At 41.1% G+C, this 17,215-nt stretch overlaps 1 protein-coding gene across 10 annotated transcripts in view; it reads left to right on the forward strand.

The window, feature by feature from the left end:
* Positions 1-17,215, forward strand: part of AGAP1 (ArfGAP with GTPase domain, ankyrin repeat and PH domain 1) — a 393,739-nt gene that overhangs the window by 128,250 nt on the left and 248,274 nt on the right. For 5 of the 10 annotated variants that reach the window (XM_080399845.1, XM_080399843.1, XM_080399838.1 and 2 more), the window contains exons 2-4: positions 7,638-7,696; positions 16,183-16,270; positions 16,987-16,998. In XM_080399845.1, coding sequence (XP_080255971.1) covers positions 7,638-7,696; positions 16,183-16,270; positions 16,987-16,998 — 159 coding nt within the window. The remainder of the gene's footprint in view (positions 1-7,637; positions 7,697-16,182; positions 16,271-16,986; positions 16,999-17,215) is intronic. The other 5 variants (XM_080399846.1, XM_080399847.1, XM_080399839.1 and 2 more) reach the window with 1 other exon arrangement.

Below are 17,215 nucleotides of genomic sequence, written 5' to 3' on the forward strand. Positions count from 1 at the left end.
TTGTAATTGTATACAGAGTAGAATGTATAAGCAGAAAGGATCCATATCAAAAGCTTTTTTTTTGTGTGTGTGGTTTGTTTTCTTTATTAAAAAAAAGGTACAAGATGAATGAAAAAATTGATATATAAGAAGGGCCTTTTGGAATGTGACACATTCTCCCAAACAGTATTTTATGCAAAGCTTAAAAATAAGCATGTCAGAATGTTTTACTGCTGCACTGTGTTGGAACAGGGTTGGTGCTTTGACTTGAAATGCTGGGGGCTGAGTTGGAGAGGATGTACGCGGAGAGATTACTCCTCCTCTGAAAAATGCATGTTTTATTAGTATCGCAAGTCTCAACCCAAAAGTTGCACTTTTCCTTCTTTCCTGAGAAAATTAGCATAAGAGCTTTGGGAAATACATTCTGAAAGTGCTGCTTTGATATGACTCCAAAAGAGAGAAGTGTGCTTTTATCTGCATCTTTGTAGGCAAGTGAGAACTTGCAGGAATATTTTTCTGTACCTGTTTGCTCTCAGGTTTTTATTTCAAAGTAGGAAGTGACTCTAAATATTGCTTATAATGCAGAAATTATTGAGGGGGGATCAGGGTGCGATGCAGTTGTTAGTACTTTTAACTTCATTCCCCTGTTTTTTGAGGGCTGCTGTTCTTATCAAAAAGAAAAGGATCTTTTTGCTGAGGGTTTCCAGAGAAATCCCTTGGCTTTTCTTCTACTGTTGTTTCGCATGTTCTGTTCCTCCCACCCCACACCCTGGCTTTTCCTTATTTAAAAGGACAGCAAAGGGACCTTGGGATAGCCCGAGGGAGGCTCTTACTAAGAAGCTTTCCAAGAATCATGGAAGATTTAAAGTCTTTTCATGTCATACTGCAGAGACATCTGCCTGCTCTTCGCTCATCCTTCCTTGTGGACAGGTTTGCCATTAGGTTTTCATCTCAATCAGACGAAAGGAAATCTGTGGGCTTCTCAGGTTTTGGATTGAAGTGCTATCAAGGGTGAGGTATTTCAGTGGTAATGAAGGACAAAACAAGGTGAGTGGATCGAGGGCTGGCACAGTACAAGGAACGAAGCAGAGGCTCCTGTGCTGGCACTGCTGCTGGTGGGTCGGGGACTGCCGTGTTGCTATTGCAACAATTGAGGTTCTCCCAAAATAATAATCAACAGACAGATTTCATTGGCTTGTGGGGATTTATTAAGCAGGAGGGACCCAAAGGATGGCAAGGGGAGTGTAAATCGCATCAGCCCGGGTTAAAAGTATTTACTCTCAGGTCCGATTAGCTGCCTTGCTGCTGTTGCCCGTGGCAGTAAATGGAGTTCATTTAGATTAGCAGAGGGCCTCCAGCGTTAAAAACCAAGTGTGGAATGGAGGACTGCTGAACACCTAGGAGAGGCTTTTGCTGTGATTATTTCTGTAATTGCTATTTAACTTCTCCCGTTTTCCTATGTGACTTCCCTCTTCTCTTTGGAGTCACGGATGATTGAATTGACCTTGATCCTGTCATCTTTCAGTAACATTGTTTTGCTGAGATTTATTTAGTATTTAGTGATTGTTTCTGGGTTTGAAGAAGGAAATTTGTTTTTCTGTTAAAAAGGTTATTCTGAGCAGGGCTATTAAATACACAGTAGAAACAGTCAGACCTTCTAGGAAGTCTGCTGCTGTGCTATGCTGTGGAATACATAGATATTGCTAAGAATGGCCATGAAATCCCAATGTTTCACCACAACTTTGTGTTCATGGGGAACCAAAATAACACGCACACCTGATTCTTAATATTGGAATTAATACAGAAAGTTCCTCTAGCTGGAGCTGCATCACTAAACGGAGGTTTTAAAATAGCCAAAGATCTTGCTGCAGTTTGTGCTTCGGTTTAGTGATGTGTAAGTAGAACTGAGAAACTCTTAAAAAAGGAAAAAGAAACCACCCCCAAAATGAAGCCTATTTTGTGGAAAAGTAAACTTGGCAAAGAAAATGTAATTTAAACTATCTTCTTGGTGCACGTTTTAAAAATAAATGATTGACGTGCATGTTTTGGAGTTTTTGATCATTGATGCAGAAGGTAAATGAACAGGACATACAACTGTGATTAATTATTGACAAAAGTCATTCCTTTCATATGTATAGTATGTAGTTAGATGTGAAGGTTGAGTTCACTTAAATTCCAAAGTCGGAAAGTAATGCAAACAAGACTCCAGTTGATCAACTTCATACATGTGGTTCTGTTTATTATGCAAATCTCTTCCAATATGTTTAAATCAACATGCGGTAGTGAGGTTTTTCTTTCTTCAGCAGAGTATGTTTGTGGACTACACAGTTTGTGCTTTGCATGCTGCAGTTTGATGCATCCAATATTTCATAGTCATACTGTAGCTGTAAGTGCATTTCGTGTTTTGTGGTGCTTTGTTTTTTTGCTTTTCTTTATTCAAAAAACCAAAAACTCCCAGGCTTGTTTGTCATGTTCTATCTGCAAGTATTTGACCTTTTGACCTTAACTTCCATGGGTCTTGGGATTAACTTGAAATAAATCACTCCTTTCTGAGGCATTTGTACTAGAACTAAATTGGTTAGCTGGGTACTTTGGTGTCCATACAAATGATTGTACATGAGCCTTGTTCTGCTAAAGAGACCAGATGCTGTTTCATGCCGTGTTCTGTTTTTAACTGTCATTATTCCTTGTAAACATGCCAGTGAAAATTATACTGGGGAGGGAAGATTACCGCATAGATGTCCTAATTCGGTTTGTTTTGTGTTTTTTTTTTTTTTTTTTTTAAAAAAGCAGCAGTGAAGACTTTCTGTAATTTAAGCGCAAATTGAAGATAATAGTATTGTGAAATAATAGATTAAATTAGTTGGGTTGAGGTCAAGCTTTTTTTAAATGGGTGTATTTTTGCAACAAAATGGTATTTTAAGTATTTTGGACGCTCAGAACCTCTGTGCATAGCAGTAACCAGGTGCTGAGCAAAAAGGAGAAGGTAGCTTTGTCAACAAGTCCAGCACAGTGTCCAGTAAGTTTTATTGTATTTCTTCTACGCTATAGCTGATCAGACTTAAAATGCATGTGTTTCCCATATTGAGGGTGCTTGACATCTGAGCCAGTTTGTTTTGGTCATTGTGTGGGTTCTTGGAGCCCTTCAATGAAGGCAGGACCAAGCAGGTTGAACAAATCCATGCCCTCTGGCCAGATCACTCTCTCTGCAGCTGCCGTCTCTTTGCTCTGTCTTTTGGCCTCTTAACTTTTGGGAAATGTACCTTTTATTGCCTTTCCTACCTGTTTGCTTTTGGATTGTACAGATCTTACAAAATAATATTTGAAGTTGATGTGAGGTTTTTTTGTGGGTATGTTTTTTTAGTGTGCTGCTTTTTTTAAAAAAAAAAAAAGTAGTGACAGGACTTCTGATGTTCTTGTTCCCCTTGAGTGTCTATCCCTTGGCTTAAACGGTAGATTTTTTTTGCAGTTCTCCAGGCTGGTAAGTGGTAGCAACGATCTGCTCACTCATCTTTTTTTTTTAATCCTCTGTGGTGATAAAATCCAATGCTTCTTTTTTTATTGAAGCTTGTTGACATTAATAGAGATTTCTTGCATTTTGTTTCACACACATACATCCCTGCCAGTCAGGCATAGTGCTGGGCTGAGACTGATGGTTTTCCTTGGCATCTCAGAATCTGGAGATCAGCTGAAACCACCTTGTTTTGTACGGCCTTAGCTAGTTCTTACTGCTGCTGAGTCTTGCAGATCAAATGGCAAGTGTAATTTTCATCAGTTCATCCATCTTTTGCAGAGGGATAAGAAAGGAATGATGCATGTACAGGTATGGGGAAGGGAGAAGCAGGCATGTTCAAATCATGCTATACAAACATACCAACCTACACAAAAGTATAGTTCTGGAATTAACTGTCCAGAAAAAGTGTTCTGGAACAGAACTATGGAATATAAACAGTACTCGGGGTTATGAAGAGGAACTTTGGTCTGTCATGCGGTTACATGTAATTAATACCTAGTAAAAACTCCTTTTCATGGAATCAGGCTTAACGGGAATAGTCTTTCTTGATCTGATATCCAAGATTTTTGAATGGCAAAATGTGGATTTTACTTGTTAGCTATGATGTAACGTTGCTGTGATATGGAGCCTGTGTAATTACAGGCTGACTAATGAGTTCTGTTCAGAGAAGAAAAATAAAAGTGGTAATGCAAAGCATCGGGTGTGTGAGTGCAAGTTAGTTGGTATCTTTACTGGACAGGGAGTAATGGTTTAACATACGATGATACAATTTAAATCAGCACTTGCAAGTTTTCATGCATTTGAAGTAATTGTGAATCTTTTATTACTGTTCCATGAGTGATAACAAAATCACAAAAATATGTTAAGCTACAGAAACATCACTTAGGAAATTTATCCTTTATGGTCTGAAGAAATAGGTTTGTGTGGAAAGGAGCTCCTTGGTTTGTTGGCTTCTTATTACAGTCAGTTCTTTCCTGTCATGGTTGGGTTGTACAGCAACGTCTTCTTTCCCACCACTTCTCAAATCAGCTGTAGCTCAAAGTAAAACCATGAGAATCAGTAGTTTACTGGCAGGTTGAATTAGAGAAGGATTCCTCTTAGGCCGAAAGCTGTTGCAGGTTTCTGGAGGCATTTTGATTCCTGCAGTTTTGTTGCTCTCCAGACTTTCCAGGGGCTGTTGGAGAGGCTCTGGGACCTGGAATGAGGCAGTCACAACCCTGGTTGTGTGTTGGAGCCTGTACTCTGCAGCAGGCAAGGAGGGGAAGCCCAAGGCGCTTCCTGTCAGCTCCGTTTGGGCATTCTGATCCACACTGTTGTGATCTGGTACCTTCCATTGCTCGCTGGAAGGGAAGATCATCCTTCCCGCAGGAAGGTGGGAAAACATCTAGGCCAAGTTATGGTCCCTTTTGAGTGCCTTAATCGTAAGGCTCCTAGAGCAGGTCTCATGTGCAGTGTTCATGAATTGAAATTGCTGCTTTGTCTGTATCTGCAGCTGGGCGTGCTATGGAACTTCCGACTCCTCTGGTCTGAGATTTACGTTTTCATGTGCTCCTGCTTTCCAGATTGTCTTTTGGCTGGAGGCAAGAATCCAGGGCAGTGACTGCTCAGGTCAGGTATCTCTACCCTGGGCAAATCCTATGTCCCTCCTTGTGTAAATGAAAGGACACCTCTGGCTCATTTGAAGTCACTGGACTCAATTGTTGTGGGTCTACAGGAATACATCCTTCTGCAAGTGTCTCCTGTTCTTTACTAGGTATCGCCTGCTGGTCTGTGCTGTAGTAAAAGGATACTGCCATAGCTGAATCTTTGGCCTGAGCTGGTGCATAGTGCAGGCTTTTACATGATGATGTACTAGTTTCTAAGCAATGTAGTAAATATGTGTATTCCAGCAGCACTGAATTACTTAAATAGGCGGAATGTTTTTGGAGGACATGCGTTTTTTTCTCTTCACCCGCACTGTCAAAGCACGGTTCATCCTTTGCCATCCTCTTTGTCCTCATCTTTCCCTTTTTTGGCTTGGAGCTTTGTTTGGTCTGAGACTGGGATGATATTTGACAAGTGCTTTTCTGCTGCTTCAACATAACAGCTCTTTCTGAGCTCAGGGTAAGGTGGTAACTAGAGGGGGCTGTTCATTTGCACTGTTTCATAGTGCTTCAGGTCATTGTTACCTGTTAATTGAAATCATGTTTAGTTTCCTTTTCCTGAGCGTATTTAGTAATCCTTAATCCTTGGGTTTTCTTCTGTGGTTAGAAATGCTGATAGGATCATGCAGGAAAAAAAGAAAAATACTTACAAGCAGTACTTGCTTTCTTAAACCTTTACTGGGTAAAATTGACAGACATTGGTTTGTGGAAAAATGGTTTGTGTGCTGCTTTGTAGTCAGGCGTGACAAATACAAGACACCTATTTTAACAGGTGTACAGTCCCACCCACTATAGGCATACAACTAGGACTTCAGGTTTTGATCAAATTGGACTACTTCAGGTCATGCAGCAGGAATCTAATGGACGTAATGTCTTCTCGTGCAGCTGGCATGCCAAAAGGTAACCCAGGTCTTCAAGAGCATCTTAATCTGAGCCTTTGGTTTTCCTTCTCCTTCCAGTGATTGGGAAGCAGCTCACGATTGTCACATACCAAAATAGTTAATCTTTTCACAGTGTTTTCATATAAATGCACATGTCCTGCTAGTACACACAAGCTTCTGTTTGTAGTTGAAATATAAAGCCTTGTGTTGAATAAAAATGGAGAAGGCTTTCAAACTGATAGCTAGTATGTATGTCTCTTAAAAATATTGAGCAAAGGTAACATATTTAGTAGGGAATAGAGAGACAGTACAAAATACAAGTTTGCTTTGAGATTGTTTTTTGTCAGACTCTGGGAAAGCTTGCTTTACAGCTGGTGGTGTCTTTAAGTTAGTGACGATACCATCTGGGGTAGGATATTGCTTCAAAATTCTTTATCCTCTGCATCAAAAGATAAAATGAAATAGCCTTCTGCTTTTCCTGGCTGGTGTATCAGAGGGGAGGCGATGGCTTGCAAAACTTCTGCTTGCTTACGGACAACATGGTCAAGGGCAACTTCACCTGTTAGTTCCTATAATGTTAGGAATTGATGGTAACATCAGGACTTCTTCAGTGCTTTTCAATTGCTGTGGAGTTGCATCTGATCTGCTTGGTAGGAGCATTCTGTGCATGCCGCAGGGAGGCGTTCATCTGGTTTGCATGCTTTTGGAGAGGGCTAATTCAGGTTTCGAAGTAATGCTGCTTGGATTTGTAATGGGAATGTCAGTATCTGCTTTCAGTTGACTAGACCTTTACAGAGGGAACAAAATGATAAATGTTTCTAGAGTTAGAAAAATGGAGCCTTACTTCTCTTTTCTTTGATGTGGAATTATCAGTGAGGTGGGACCTGGGTGCAGCCCTAAGGACTTAATTTCTTTTGGGAGCCATGATGAATTTAACTCGCCAGATCTCCAGAAATCAACCCCCTCCTGCCTGCTGTAGTTTTTATTTAATTTTATCGTAAATGGCTCTGGTGGTTTATATCTGTCTAGATCATGCTACTGAAAAAAAAGCATGTTTCTAGAATAAACAGATATTCTCCCTTACCTGGCAGGGATGTTACCACTGATGCTGGTAGCTGAAGTTGTTGACATGAAGTACGATGTCCAGTAAAAAAATAGTGTGGTTTTAGAATAGGCAAATTTTCTCATTTACCTGGGCGGAGAAGTTACTGCCGATGGCGACTGCAGTTGTTGACATTTAGCGTGATGAGCAGGCCAGGGCTTTCCTCGTAGAGAAGAAACGTGTCGTGGTGGATGGGAAGCAGTTTGTGTACAGACTAAAAGAGTCTTTTTACAACCCCAAAAGACTGGAGTTAGTTTGAGCTTGCTAACGGCAGTGCAGATGATACAGCTAGGCTTGCTACAGAGAGTGCATCTGTTATGCAGAATGGTAATTTCTGGTATTCTTGAATTTTTGTGGAATTTATCCAAATCACTAGTGTTTGTCACCTTGGACTGTCAGTCTCGTAAGATTGAGTGTGACTTTTGGTCTCATGTACCCAAAGCCTTAGCATGAAATTCTGTGCGACAGGCCATTAAATGTCATTCTACTGATGTTGTGAATGTTGTCTGCTTTTACAGATGCCTTTGTAAATAGCCAGGAATGGACGCTAAGCCGATCTGTACCAGAACTGAAAGTGGTGAGTTTATATTTCCTTCTATCTCTGAAAAACATCCTGAAAATGTTATGCACAAGTGAAAAATTTTCTAAGCTTCATTAAATCCACTGTTGTGGAAAAAAAATACAGAAAGCAGTTTTTAAAAGTAAAGCATTTTTCTTCAACAGAACTATCTAGTGAGGTTTATTTATCTTCTGTTTTTATAATCATACTTGAAAGATCTATTTGTATTTTGCTGTTGTTTTGACATGAACCAGATTCCTAGTGTGGCCTTCTCAGTAGCAAAGACTTATGTTTCTGTAAGCGGGGGAGGTGGAAGTAGCAGGTGATATGTAAAGCTTCTTCTATCTCACTCTTAATAGTTTTTCACAATTTCTTCAAGGACCAAATGTCTTTTCTCTCTCTTAAATGAGTGTAACCAAATTTATACCGAACAACAACAATGAGAAAGAGTATTTTGAAGGTTCCCTTAGTGAATCAAACCCTAAATTTTTATTATAGGAATGATTTAATAGCTGCTTACAATAACTTTTCCCTTGGCTGAGCCATACTCTGTATAGGTGGAAGAAAAGGCAAAAAAACCCCAGACTGGGGGAATTTCCTAGGTTTGCCCATTTAAGCATTACAAACATGGAGGCTGGAGATAAAGGCTGAAACCTCCTCATAGTGGATGTCAAACTGGCGCCTTGTAAAGCCAGCAGCACAGAATTGCGGAGGCCAGGTCACTGGGATGGATGGTTTCCACGTGGAAGTCCAGATGTAATGAAGCACAATCGATTTCTCAAACCCTGCAAAGTTACTGTGGTACCCAAGATAGAGAATTCACTAATACCTTTGGTAGGCATCTGTGCTCAGCTTCTGTTTTCCAGCTGTAACTGGACAAGCTGCTCCTATCCAAGCACTCGTTTGCCAAACAGCAAAGTGAATTGGGCAAAACCCCCTGAGTTTAGGAGTGGGCAGGTGGGGCCATGCTTCATTCACTAGCCTGGTTCTCATGCAGTAAATGTCTTTTTCTAAATCCGAGTTGATAACAGTGTTTACGGAGGTGAGAGAAAACATAGGTCAAACTTTAACATTGTAAATACACCTACACAGAATTAGAATTGCATTTTAATTGAAGCAACTTCCTCACGACCACAGTTATGTTTCTGTTCTGATTTCAGTAGTGCACAAGGGAAGTAGAAGAAAAATATGTAGTCATGGATGAAGCTATGTAATACAAGAAGGGTCTGCAGAGGGTCACTAGATTGTTTTAACTGATGGTGTAATTTGGAAGACAAATATCTCCCAAAATACCTCGCACAATAAAATACTTAGATTTTAGGACTGGAAAGTGTTGGTTGGATATGAGTCCAGTCCGCTGTGGTGTTAGCTAGCTTATGCTGGGGAGGATCTAGAGAGGTTTGGTTTGTTCATCCCTTCCCCTTCTCCTAGCCCTGCTAATTGACAACACTCGCCAATAAACACGGGGCTTGCAGGTGAGACCAAAGCTGCAATTACTGTGTGTGGTAATACAGAACACAGGCAATTGCCAAGCGTTAGGTAATGGTCTTGGGGGACACTCGCTCGTTGTGATGCCATGGCTGCGTTACACGAATGCTTGCCTTGGGTGTCTTGCCCTCGTGTTGTCTGCACCGGTGGCAGGGAAATCAACTCGGGCTGTGCGGCTGCTGTAGAGAATTGATTTTAAGTGGCCAGCATGCATGAGCCTCAAGATTACTGTCCTGGGTTTCAGTCTGTATAATCCCGGATAAAAGCAGAACTCTTAACATTACAAAAATACTAATTTGATTATACCACTGCAAATTATTGAAGCTAGCAGCACCAGCTGTGGCTGTGAACCTGTGCTCTGGCAGGAATGGCAAATTAGGAGCTCCATCTGAAATCTGTTCTGCCGTTGCTGTACATCTGCCCTTGGGAAGGGACTGGTGCAGTGAGTCATCTCAGTGTCATTCCCCTGCTTCCACCCTCATCGTCATCACTTGCTTATGACTGAGGAAGGAAAGGGCTCTGTTAAAAGCCAGACCTGCCTCTGCCACAGCTCTATCATTGCGGCCACCACTAAGGGTAACTGGGTGTGTTACTTTGGCTTGTGGCTGTGTTGGGGATGTCAGAAGCATGAGAATTGTTCACTCCCATCACCATCAAGTGCAGCAGTGCAGGTGGGGAGATGAGGTTTGATGTTGCAAGATTATGAAGAAGCCCTAGCTTTAGCCGCTTGAGCGGGTTGTACTCTGCAGAAGATGGTTAGTAGCTCGTTGCAAGAGGTTGTCCTCGCTGTGGAGGCTGGGAGGTCCTCCAGTTGAGGTGGTGGTTTGATTTATTTGGCGTTTTTTTAATTATAGTGGCTGTTGTTATACCCTTAGGCTCTACAGAAGTTTAAGAATAGAAATAGACTCTGAGAAAGCACACAGGCTTGCACTGAAGAAAACCCAATGGATGTATTTTTTTCAACGTGCTTTTGAGGAAGGAATACCAGTCTTTCCCTCAGCCTCCTTTTAACAATACACATGGGGCTTGATTTCTTTCAAGTTTTCAGAAGGGTGTTTGTTTCTGCTGATCAAATATTGCTACAGGGTTTTGCTTACGGATGTTGATACTTCTGTTATGGACAAGAGTATGCTAGGCCAGCTGGGTGAGACCAGACCTGTCCCGAGTGATGGTGGTATTCCTGGATCCCGTTCATCCAAATGCGAAATAAGGATGTGTTAGGTAGCATAAATAAAAGATCTCTTTGGACAAACCTAGTTTGATTTCTTCCAAAAGAAACAGGCAAAGTGCAGTCACACTTCTGTGCTAGATAGCTTTAAAATGTGAAACGCCATCAGTACCTTTATGCACTTCAACAAACAGGCTTTAGTAGGATGCGGGCATAGCAGTTTGGTTTTATTCTACAGCATGTCTGGCACACGCAAATAAATGATTCAGTGTTGCAGAAGTCAGAACTGACAGAGCATTGAGTTGTAGCCTTGTTAGCTGGATGTTCTCCTTTCTGAAGTGGGTTAGGGGGTGGTATTTTTGTTCTGTAACATGCTTCCCATAACTTTGTGCATTTCATATGTATCTATAAATAAATAGAAATGACTCAGATTGTTTGTATATAAAATATGGGAGACCGGGAATATGACTGCTGTAAAAACATGCTGGCATATTTGTCATACTGTGGGGGATCATCCTTAAACAAGTATTAATCACGATTAAGAGAGAAACTGTATTAGAAGTCAGATTTTTCCAGTGTAAAGTTTATTGCTTTTAGTTTTCAGAGGTTAATAATGTGTGGATACCCAGAGCAGTGATGCCAAGCACTGCACTGAAAACAGAAGGCCTGTTCTGCAAGGCTTTAATTTCTTGTACTGATGTCTTCTCTGGTAGAAGAGAGATGGCTGCCTTCTCTTCAAATGCAGGCACTGAGGGGAGATCTTAAGGAATCCTCTCTCTTACTAGATGAGGAGGAGGTGGCTGAGGTCTCTTGGGTGCTTTTTGAAGTAGTTGTCTAGGGAAGAAAGAAAGCTGTGCCACAAATATGGGGTTTATAGTCAGGTTTGAGGAAACTTGCTTTGGGTTTGTGTGATTATTTTTTTGTGTGTGTGAAGGTAACATCAGTACTCTGACACAAAACTGCGTTAATGCTTTTTTTTCATATTCATTTTTTTTGCCACTTAAGCTTCTAAAGAGCTTTTGTCACTTCAGTGGGTAGTTTGAAACTGATTTAAAATATAAATCCAGGAACTTCTCTATTAAGAAACAACTATTTGGCAAGAAGGCTCTGGTTTTGCTATATGAGGCAGTGAAGTGGTTTCTTAATTGAACTGCACATCTTGCTGCTCCTGATCAGTCCTTTCTGCATCAGTTGAGCATACATTTAATAATGCTCTTCTGGCCCATCACCTTTGTCTGTGAGTGCCTGTAAGGAGGAACGTGCCAGAGGACCTGAAGGGCTGTAAAATTATGTGTGCTGATATGGTCTTTGGGATGCTTGGGGGGAATAAAAGTTGTATTCTCGAATCACTAGGTGTTTTTCAAATATTTAGGATCTCTAAATACAGTAACAGGTCCCAGCCACGGGAAGAGGGCTGTGGTTCCTTTCACTGGAGCCCAGGCTGATGCTTTTCTGTTGTTCCTGGCAGTTTTACCCTCAGACTGGTTACGTTTTTGGCACGGGTATAATACAAAATAGCATTAATTTGCATACATGCAGGACTAGTCGCTTGTAAGTGAAGGTTTCGGTATCTGCTGGGAAGGTGTTTGCATGACTGATTGTCTCCTGACCTAATGGAGGTGGTTTTTTTGTGGGTGTGTTGGTGCTATGCTGGTTTGCTACAATCTAGGTCAGAAACAACTTTGGTATGTTGTTTCCAAAGGTCTGGAGCTGCTGCTTCTAAAATGAAAACATGAAACACTCTTCTATGTCAGTATTTTCCTAGCAAGCATATGTGAAGCTTGCTTGCTTTCCAATTCTTCAGAAATTGTACTGTTCAGAAGGGGCCTTACCCTGGCTATTTACCTGCAGAGGTATCTTTAATCTGTTGATTTACAGATGGGATTTATTTTTTCTTGCCATTTTTTGCCCAGATTGTTGTAATATAGAGCTGGTGGGGAAGGAGGAGAGGGAGATGCTTGCCTTGGGAATGTGGTGTTCAGCTTCTGCTCGGGCGTGAAGTTGCTGGTGTAGTGGATACAGCCTGCTGAATAAAATAAATAGACAACTAGCAAGGAGTTAATCTCTTTAAAAATGGTAAACTGTTCATATCTGGAAAACTGTGCCTTGATCATCTGTATTGGCCATTAAAAAAAAAAAAGTTTTCACGCACTTAAGTCTTAACTGTTTGAGTCATTTTGAATCCTCAACCGTGAGAAATACTTTGTTCAAGGTGAAGGGAAAAAGGTGGGAAGTAAGCTCTTGCCAGAAAGCTGTGTATGGAAAGGGAGAGGGTGTCAATTTAGTGATGAGGTGTACAAAAGCCAGGCTGTTATTCACAGGATTTCCTCAGGTATTACGGTTTTGTTGTCCAAGAAATATGGAGGGTTGTTTGAACATTTTTGTTATTTAGGGAAATTTATGAGTAGATGAGCTTACTGTAGTTTATTGGCATATAATGGAGGGAAAAGTCATTTTCTTGAGGTAGTTTGATGTTTTGGGATTAAAGAACATACACTAGAGATGGTGTTTTCTTCCCATAATTCACCTCTCATTTGGTGTCTGGTTGAACATTGGAGGTAACTGAAATGAAGTTGTGGTTAAGTCAAGCAATCAGAATAGAAATACAGGATTTGGATGACTTTGCAGTACTGTTGTAGTTTTTATTTGTATGTACAGGTAGAAGTCCTAACCTGTTTCTCACCCCTCTTGGGATTACCTTACCTGCATGTTGAATGGGAGAATTTGGGATCAGTGTTAATAATAATAAAAATATTAGCTAATATCAGTATTGTCTGTTTTCTTGTGCTATACAGGATTTTGCGCCTTTACTTATTGTCCACTGTTCACATTCTCTTTTGAATACAGCAGCTCATTTCTGTACTCATTTTTCTTTAGCTCTTGTCACTTAATTTTCACTAACACACCATATACTTTCTCAGTGCTCTTGAGAGATGAAAGAGAAATCTTGAAAATAGGGGTGCTAGAGAGAGCTGTTTCATTTCTCCTGATAGCTTGTGCTCAAAGTAAAAGATGTCGAGCCAGAACGTGCAGGACACGGAACCCAGTGCAGTCCCACCACACGTGTGCCCACACTACTTGCTCGCAGCTGTTGTCTCTTCCATATTGACAAAACATGGAAGTCGTAGTTTGCGACCTTATTTTGTTATTTCTTTTTTTTTTAGTAAATTGCCCAGAGGAATTACAAAATCTGTGTGCCCAAAATGTTTAGTTGCTGGAACCAAGGGTCCTTCTCTCTAGGCTCTTTGAAAACATTTGCTTTCAGACAATGAGTGTGGGCATCTTGGAGGCGACAGCCTTGGTTGGGTTGCAGGTCTGACCTTGCAAAGCAGGGTGTGCAGAGCGTACTGATGATTTAGGAGGTCCGAGGCATCAGATGTATTCTTTGCTTGTTGGTGTTTAGCATCCTATGTGATAAGGTTTATCAGGTAGATGTCAGGCACCTGTAGAAGTTGCCCTTCTCCTTAGAGAGGTTTTCAGTTGTGTTGTTTTCTTTTCCATGAAGCTGAAAAAGTACATCTTGTTAGGAAACATACTTTTTTTTTCCTGGGCTCCAAGCAAAGCTCACTAGTCTTAAAGGGGAAAACAGATCTGATAAATGGTTTTGCCTTGGGTAGATCTGAGTGAAGCTCCGCAGTGTGTTCCCAGAGAGCGTTGTCCTGTGAAGCAGGGTCTGAGAACACAAGGTTAGTTGGCCGCACAGGTGGCTGTTTGCCTCAGTGTCATATCTTGCACTTAACGTTTAGATGTAAACATCATGGTGTATATAAGTATAGCCTAGAATTTCTCTTAGTTATAAGATAGATTAGAAGCTGCCAGTATGGCATGCTGGTTTAAAGACTCATCAAAGTCAGCTCAGAACCCAATAAATAGGTATGTGTTGTCCAACCGCTTGGGCTGTGGCTCATTTTTTATTTTCTTGGGACTGGTCTTCAATAGCAGCTCTGCCTACAGTGGGTTTCTTGGTTTATATTTCTTTTCGTAATTTTTTTCTTTTTTTTTTTTTTTTTTTAATTACAAGCTGTTTTCTGCCTGATCAAGTTCTTTCCTGCTAAGCCGAATGTCAAGGATGAAGCTTCCTGTAGCATTAGGCTAGCACAGCATCTGGTGTCTCTTCTTTACCCTGCCTTTTTTTGCCCCTCACACCCCCAAGTTAGGTCGTAGGTTATTCTTGTTTGCTGTTACTTTTGAAATCTATTTTGGGGTTCTTGGGGTGCTTTTTTTCCCCTCCGGTGTAGCCCACACTGTTCATCACGTTTAAAACTTACGCTGTTAGAGGGGCTGAAGGGTGATGTGAGGCTACCTTCCATTTACTCTCTGCCTACGTTTCTGCTTTATCTTAGCTGTTCTTGCACATCAGCTGTAGAGATAAAGTGGGCGTCCTTTGCAGCAATGTTACCCTTGTCTTAAAGTTGTTCTGTGTTGTAAAAAATAAATAATTGTTTCCCCCCTGCCTGACTCCAAAACTGTCATTGTGTTAGTTCAAGGTGGCACCACTCTGTTGGTTGAGGCAATTTTTAGTAAGGAGGGTAGTTCTTACCAATTAGGATTAAGAAAATGGAGTGTGCATTAATGTGCAGCTTGTTCATTCTGTCTCTCTCAATTTGGCAGGCTCTGGCAGAGCAGCAGAGTTCATCCTCTCTCCAGGGCTCTTCTGTTCTGACGTGTTTATCTTGACCCTAGCTAAAAAGGTTCAGAGAGGAGCAGGCTTAGGTTTGTTTTAAAGGATGAGATAAGTTCCCAACTCTTCCCCCAAAAACGGAGTAAGAAGAATGTCAAGAGTCATGTTTGACAGGGAGACCTGAATGAGTGGATGCCAGCTGAGCAAGGAGGGGGAGGAGTGAGGAAGGCATTTATTTGAAACATAAGAGAGGGTATGTTCTCCAAACCCTCCCGTCCCTTGGACTGTGCAGGGCAGGGCAGGCAGTCGGGCTTGGAGCTTGCTTGCTGCAGCTCTTGGTCTGCTTTGGTTGATGGTTCAGGCAAACCGGCAGGAGTTGTACTGGCCAGCAACACAGGGCTGAAGCTTGAAAGGGTTGGCTGGTTTGGTGGTGCGGGAGTAATGCAGGCAGGGTTCACAACCCCCTCAGCCCTTCTAAAGCACCAACAGAGAGCAAATCCGCGAGGCTTTGGCAGTGGAGCTCCTCTGGGAAGAAGAGCGTTCTGGTGCTCGGCTACGTTCTGTTACTTCTGCCCGGTTTTTAAAAAGAAATGCTAACTAACCAGCTTAACAAAACTCATGCATGCTTAAGATTGAGTACTTTTCTTTGGTTGTCACGTCTTCCCGACGCAGATGTTTGAGCATGGACAGTTTGGTTATAAACTTCTTGGTCAAGTAAGGGACTTCAACAAGTCAGAGAGGACTTGCCAAGGTTTGTCTATAGCCATATAAATCATGTATGCGCTTCAGTAGCGAGGCAACGTGAATCACGTAGCGGATAGTCTGCAGAGGTATTTTCCAGAATGAGATGTGTTTATATTATATTGTGTATATATGTTCAGTGACGTGTTTATATTTTTCAGTAAAGAGGTGACAAGCCTGCTCTGAGCTTCAGGCTTCTTCCCTGCAGTCTGTATATTGCCCGATGTTCCCGCGCAGCATTAGCGGCGAGCTGACTGAAGGAGTGCTGCTAACACAAGCTCATTTTTGGTTTATATGTTGTCGTGTGCATGCGCTGCTGTGGCCTTAGCTTTCTGGCAGTTACCTGTCGGCATATTTGGAAGTGTTTCCACTCTGTGGGCTTTCTCCTCAAGTGCAGAGAAATTACTTCTGTGTGAAAATTCTGCTTGTATGTACTGCTCTTTGCAGGGATGAATTGCAGCTGAACTTTGTTCCTTTTTTCCCCAGGGGATAGTGGGTAACCTAGCCAGTGGCAAGTCAGCCCTTGTGCACCGGTACCTGACTGGCACGTATGTCCAAGAGGAATCACCTGAAGGTATGTGGATATGCAAATTTCACTTCCTCCCCCCCCAACTACATCTTTATTAATTTTTTTGATCATGCAGAAATGAATCGGTAAAGAATCTGATTTGCTATTTGGGTGTTCACGGACATTTCTCCTTTAACATTCTCCAGCCTGAGATAAGTACACTGAAGTATAATTGTAGCTTTTTCATAACTACTTAGCATCCTTAAAGACTTTGGCATCCAGTATGTGTCCGCATAGGAAACTTCTAGTCTTGTATTGAGAAGAACTGACTGTTTTCAGTACTGCTGCTGCTTTCAGTCTGGCTGTTGAAAGCCACAATTACTGTATCTAGTAGTGGATTGCTGCAGAATCGGGCCTTTTGGTTTGTGATGTTGGGAGAGTAAAATGACTTCAGAAGCCTAAATTAAAGATGTAACTTGTTTCTTGTTTAATATATTAAATTTTTGGTCTTGAAGGTTTTGGTATTGTTTTCTTTTTTAAAAGATGTTCTTATGCCATAGAAAATTAATTTATATGTGAAAACTTTGTAGTGTTTAATGTTAAATCCAAGTTTATAGCTTGAAATCAAAAATATCTTAGTGCCTTATAGAGGTGTATCTTACACTAAATACTTTTTTGATTATTTTTTTTTATCTATTCTCCGTATGAACTTTTAAATACAACTCTGAGACACTGAATTTCTGGTTCCTTCTTTTCCTTACTGGCTGTTCCATTCTTTGCAGATATGGATGCAGGTAACTATACATTGTCTTCATGGCAGCTCTTGTTTTGAAGAGACAGACAGCAGTTTCTGTACTATAGCGTTTTCCCCTTGTTCTGTGTATCATTTCGATTTGTTTTCTTTTGATTTCAAGTCTTTAGTACATCTCACTGTTTTTTGTCTCTTGCTGTAGTTGTCTTTTCAGCAATAGTTTGTAGCTTCATGCATCTGATAACATTTGTTTCAAATTA

This window comes from Falco punctatus (assembly GCF_963210335.1).
Source record: "Falco punctatus genome assembly, chromosome: 8".
In the NCBI taxonomy this organism is placed as follows: domain Eukaryota; kingdom Metazoa; phylum Chordata; class Aves; order Falconiformes; family Falconidae; genus Falco; species Falco punctatus.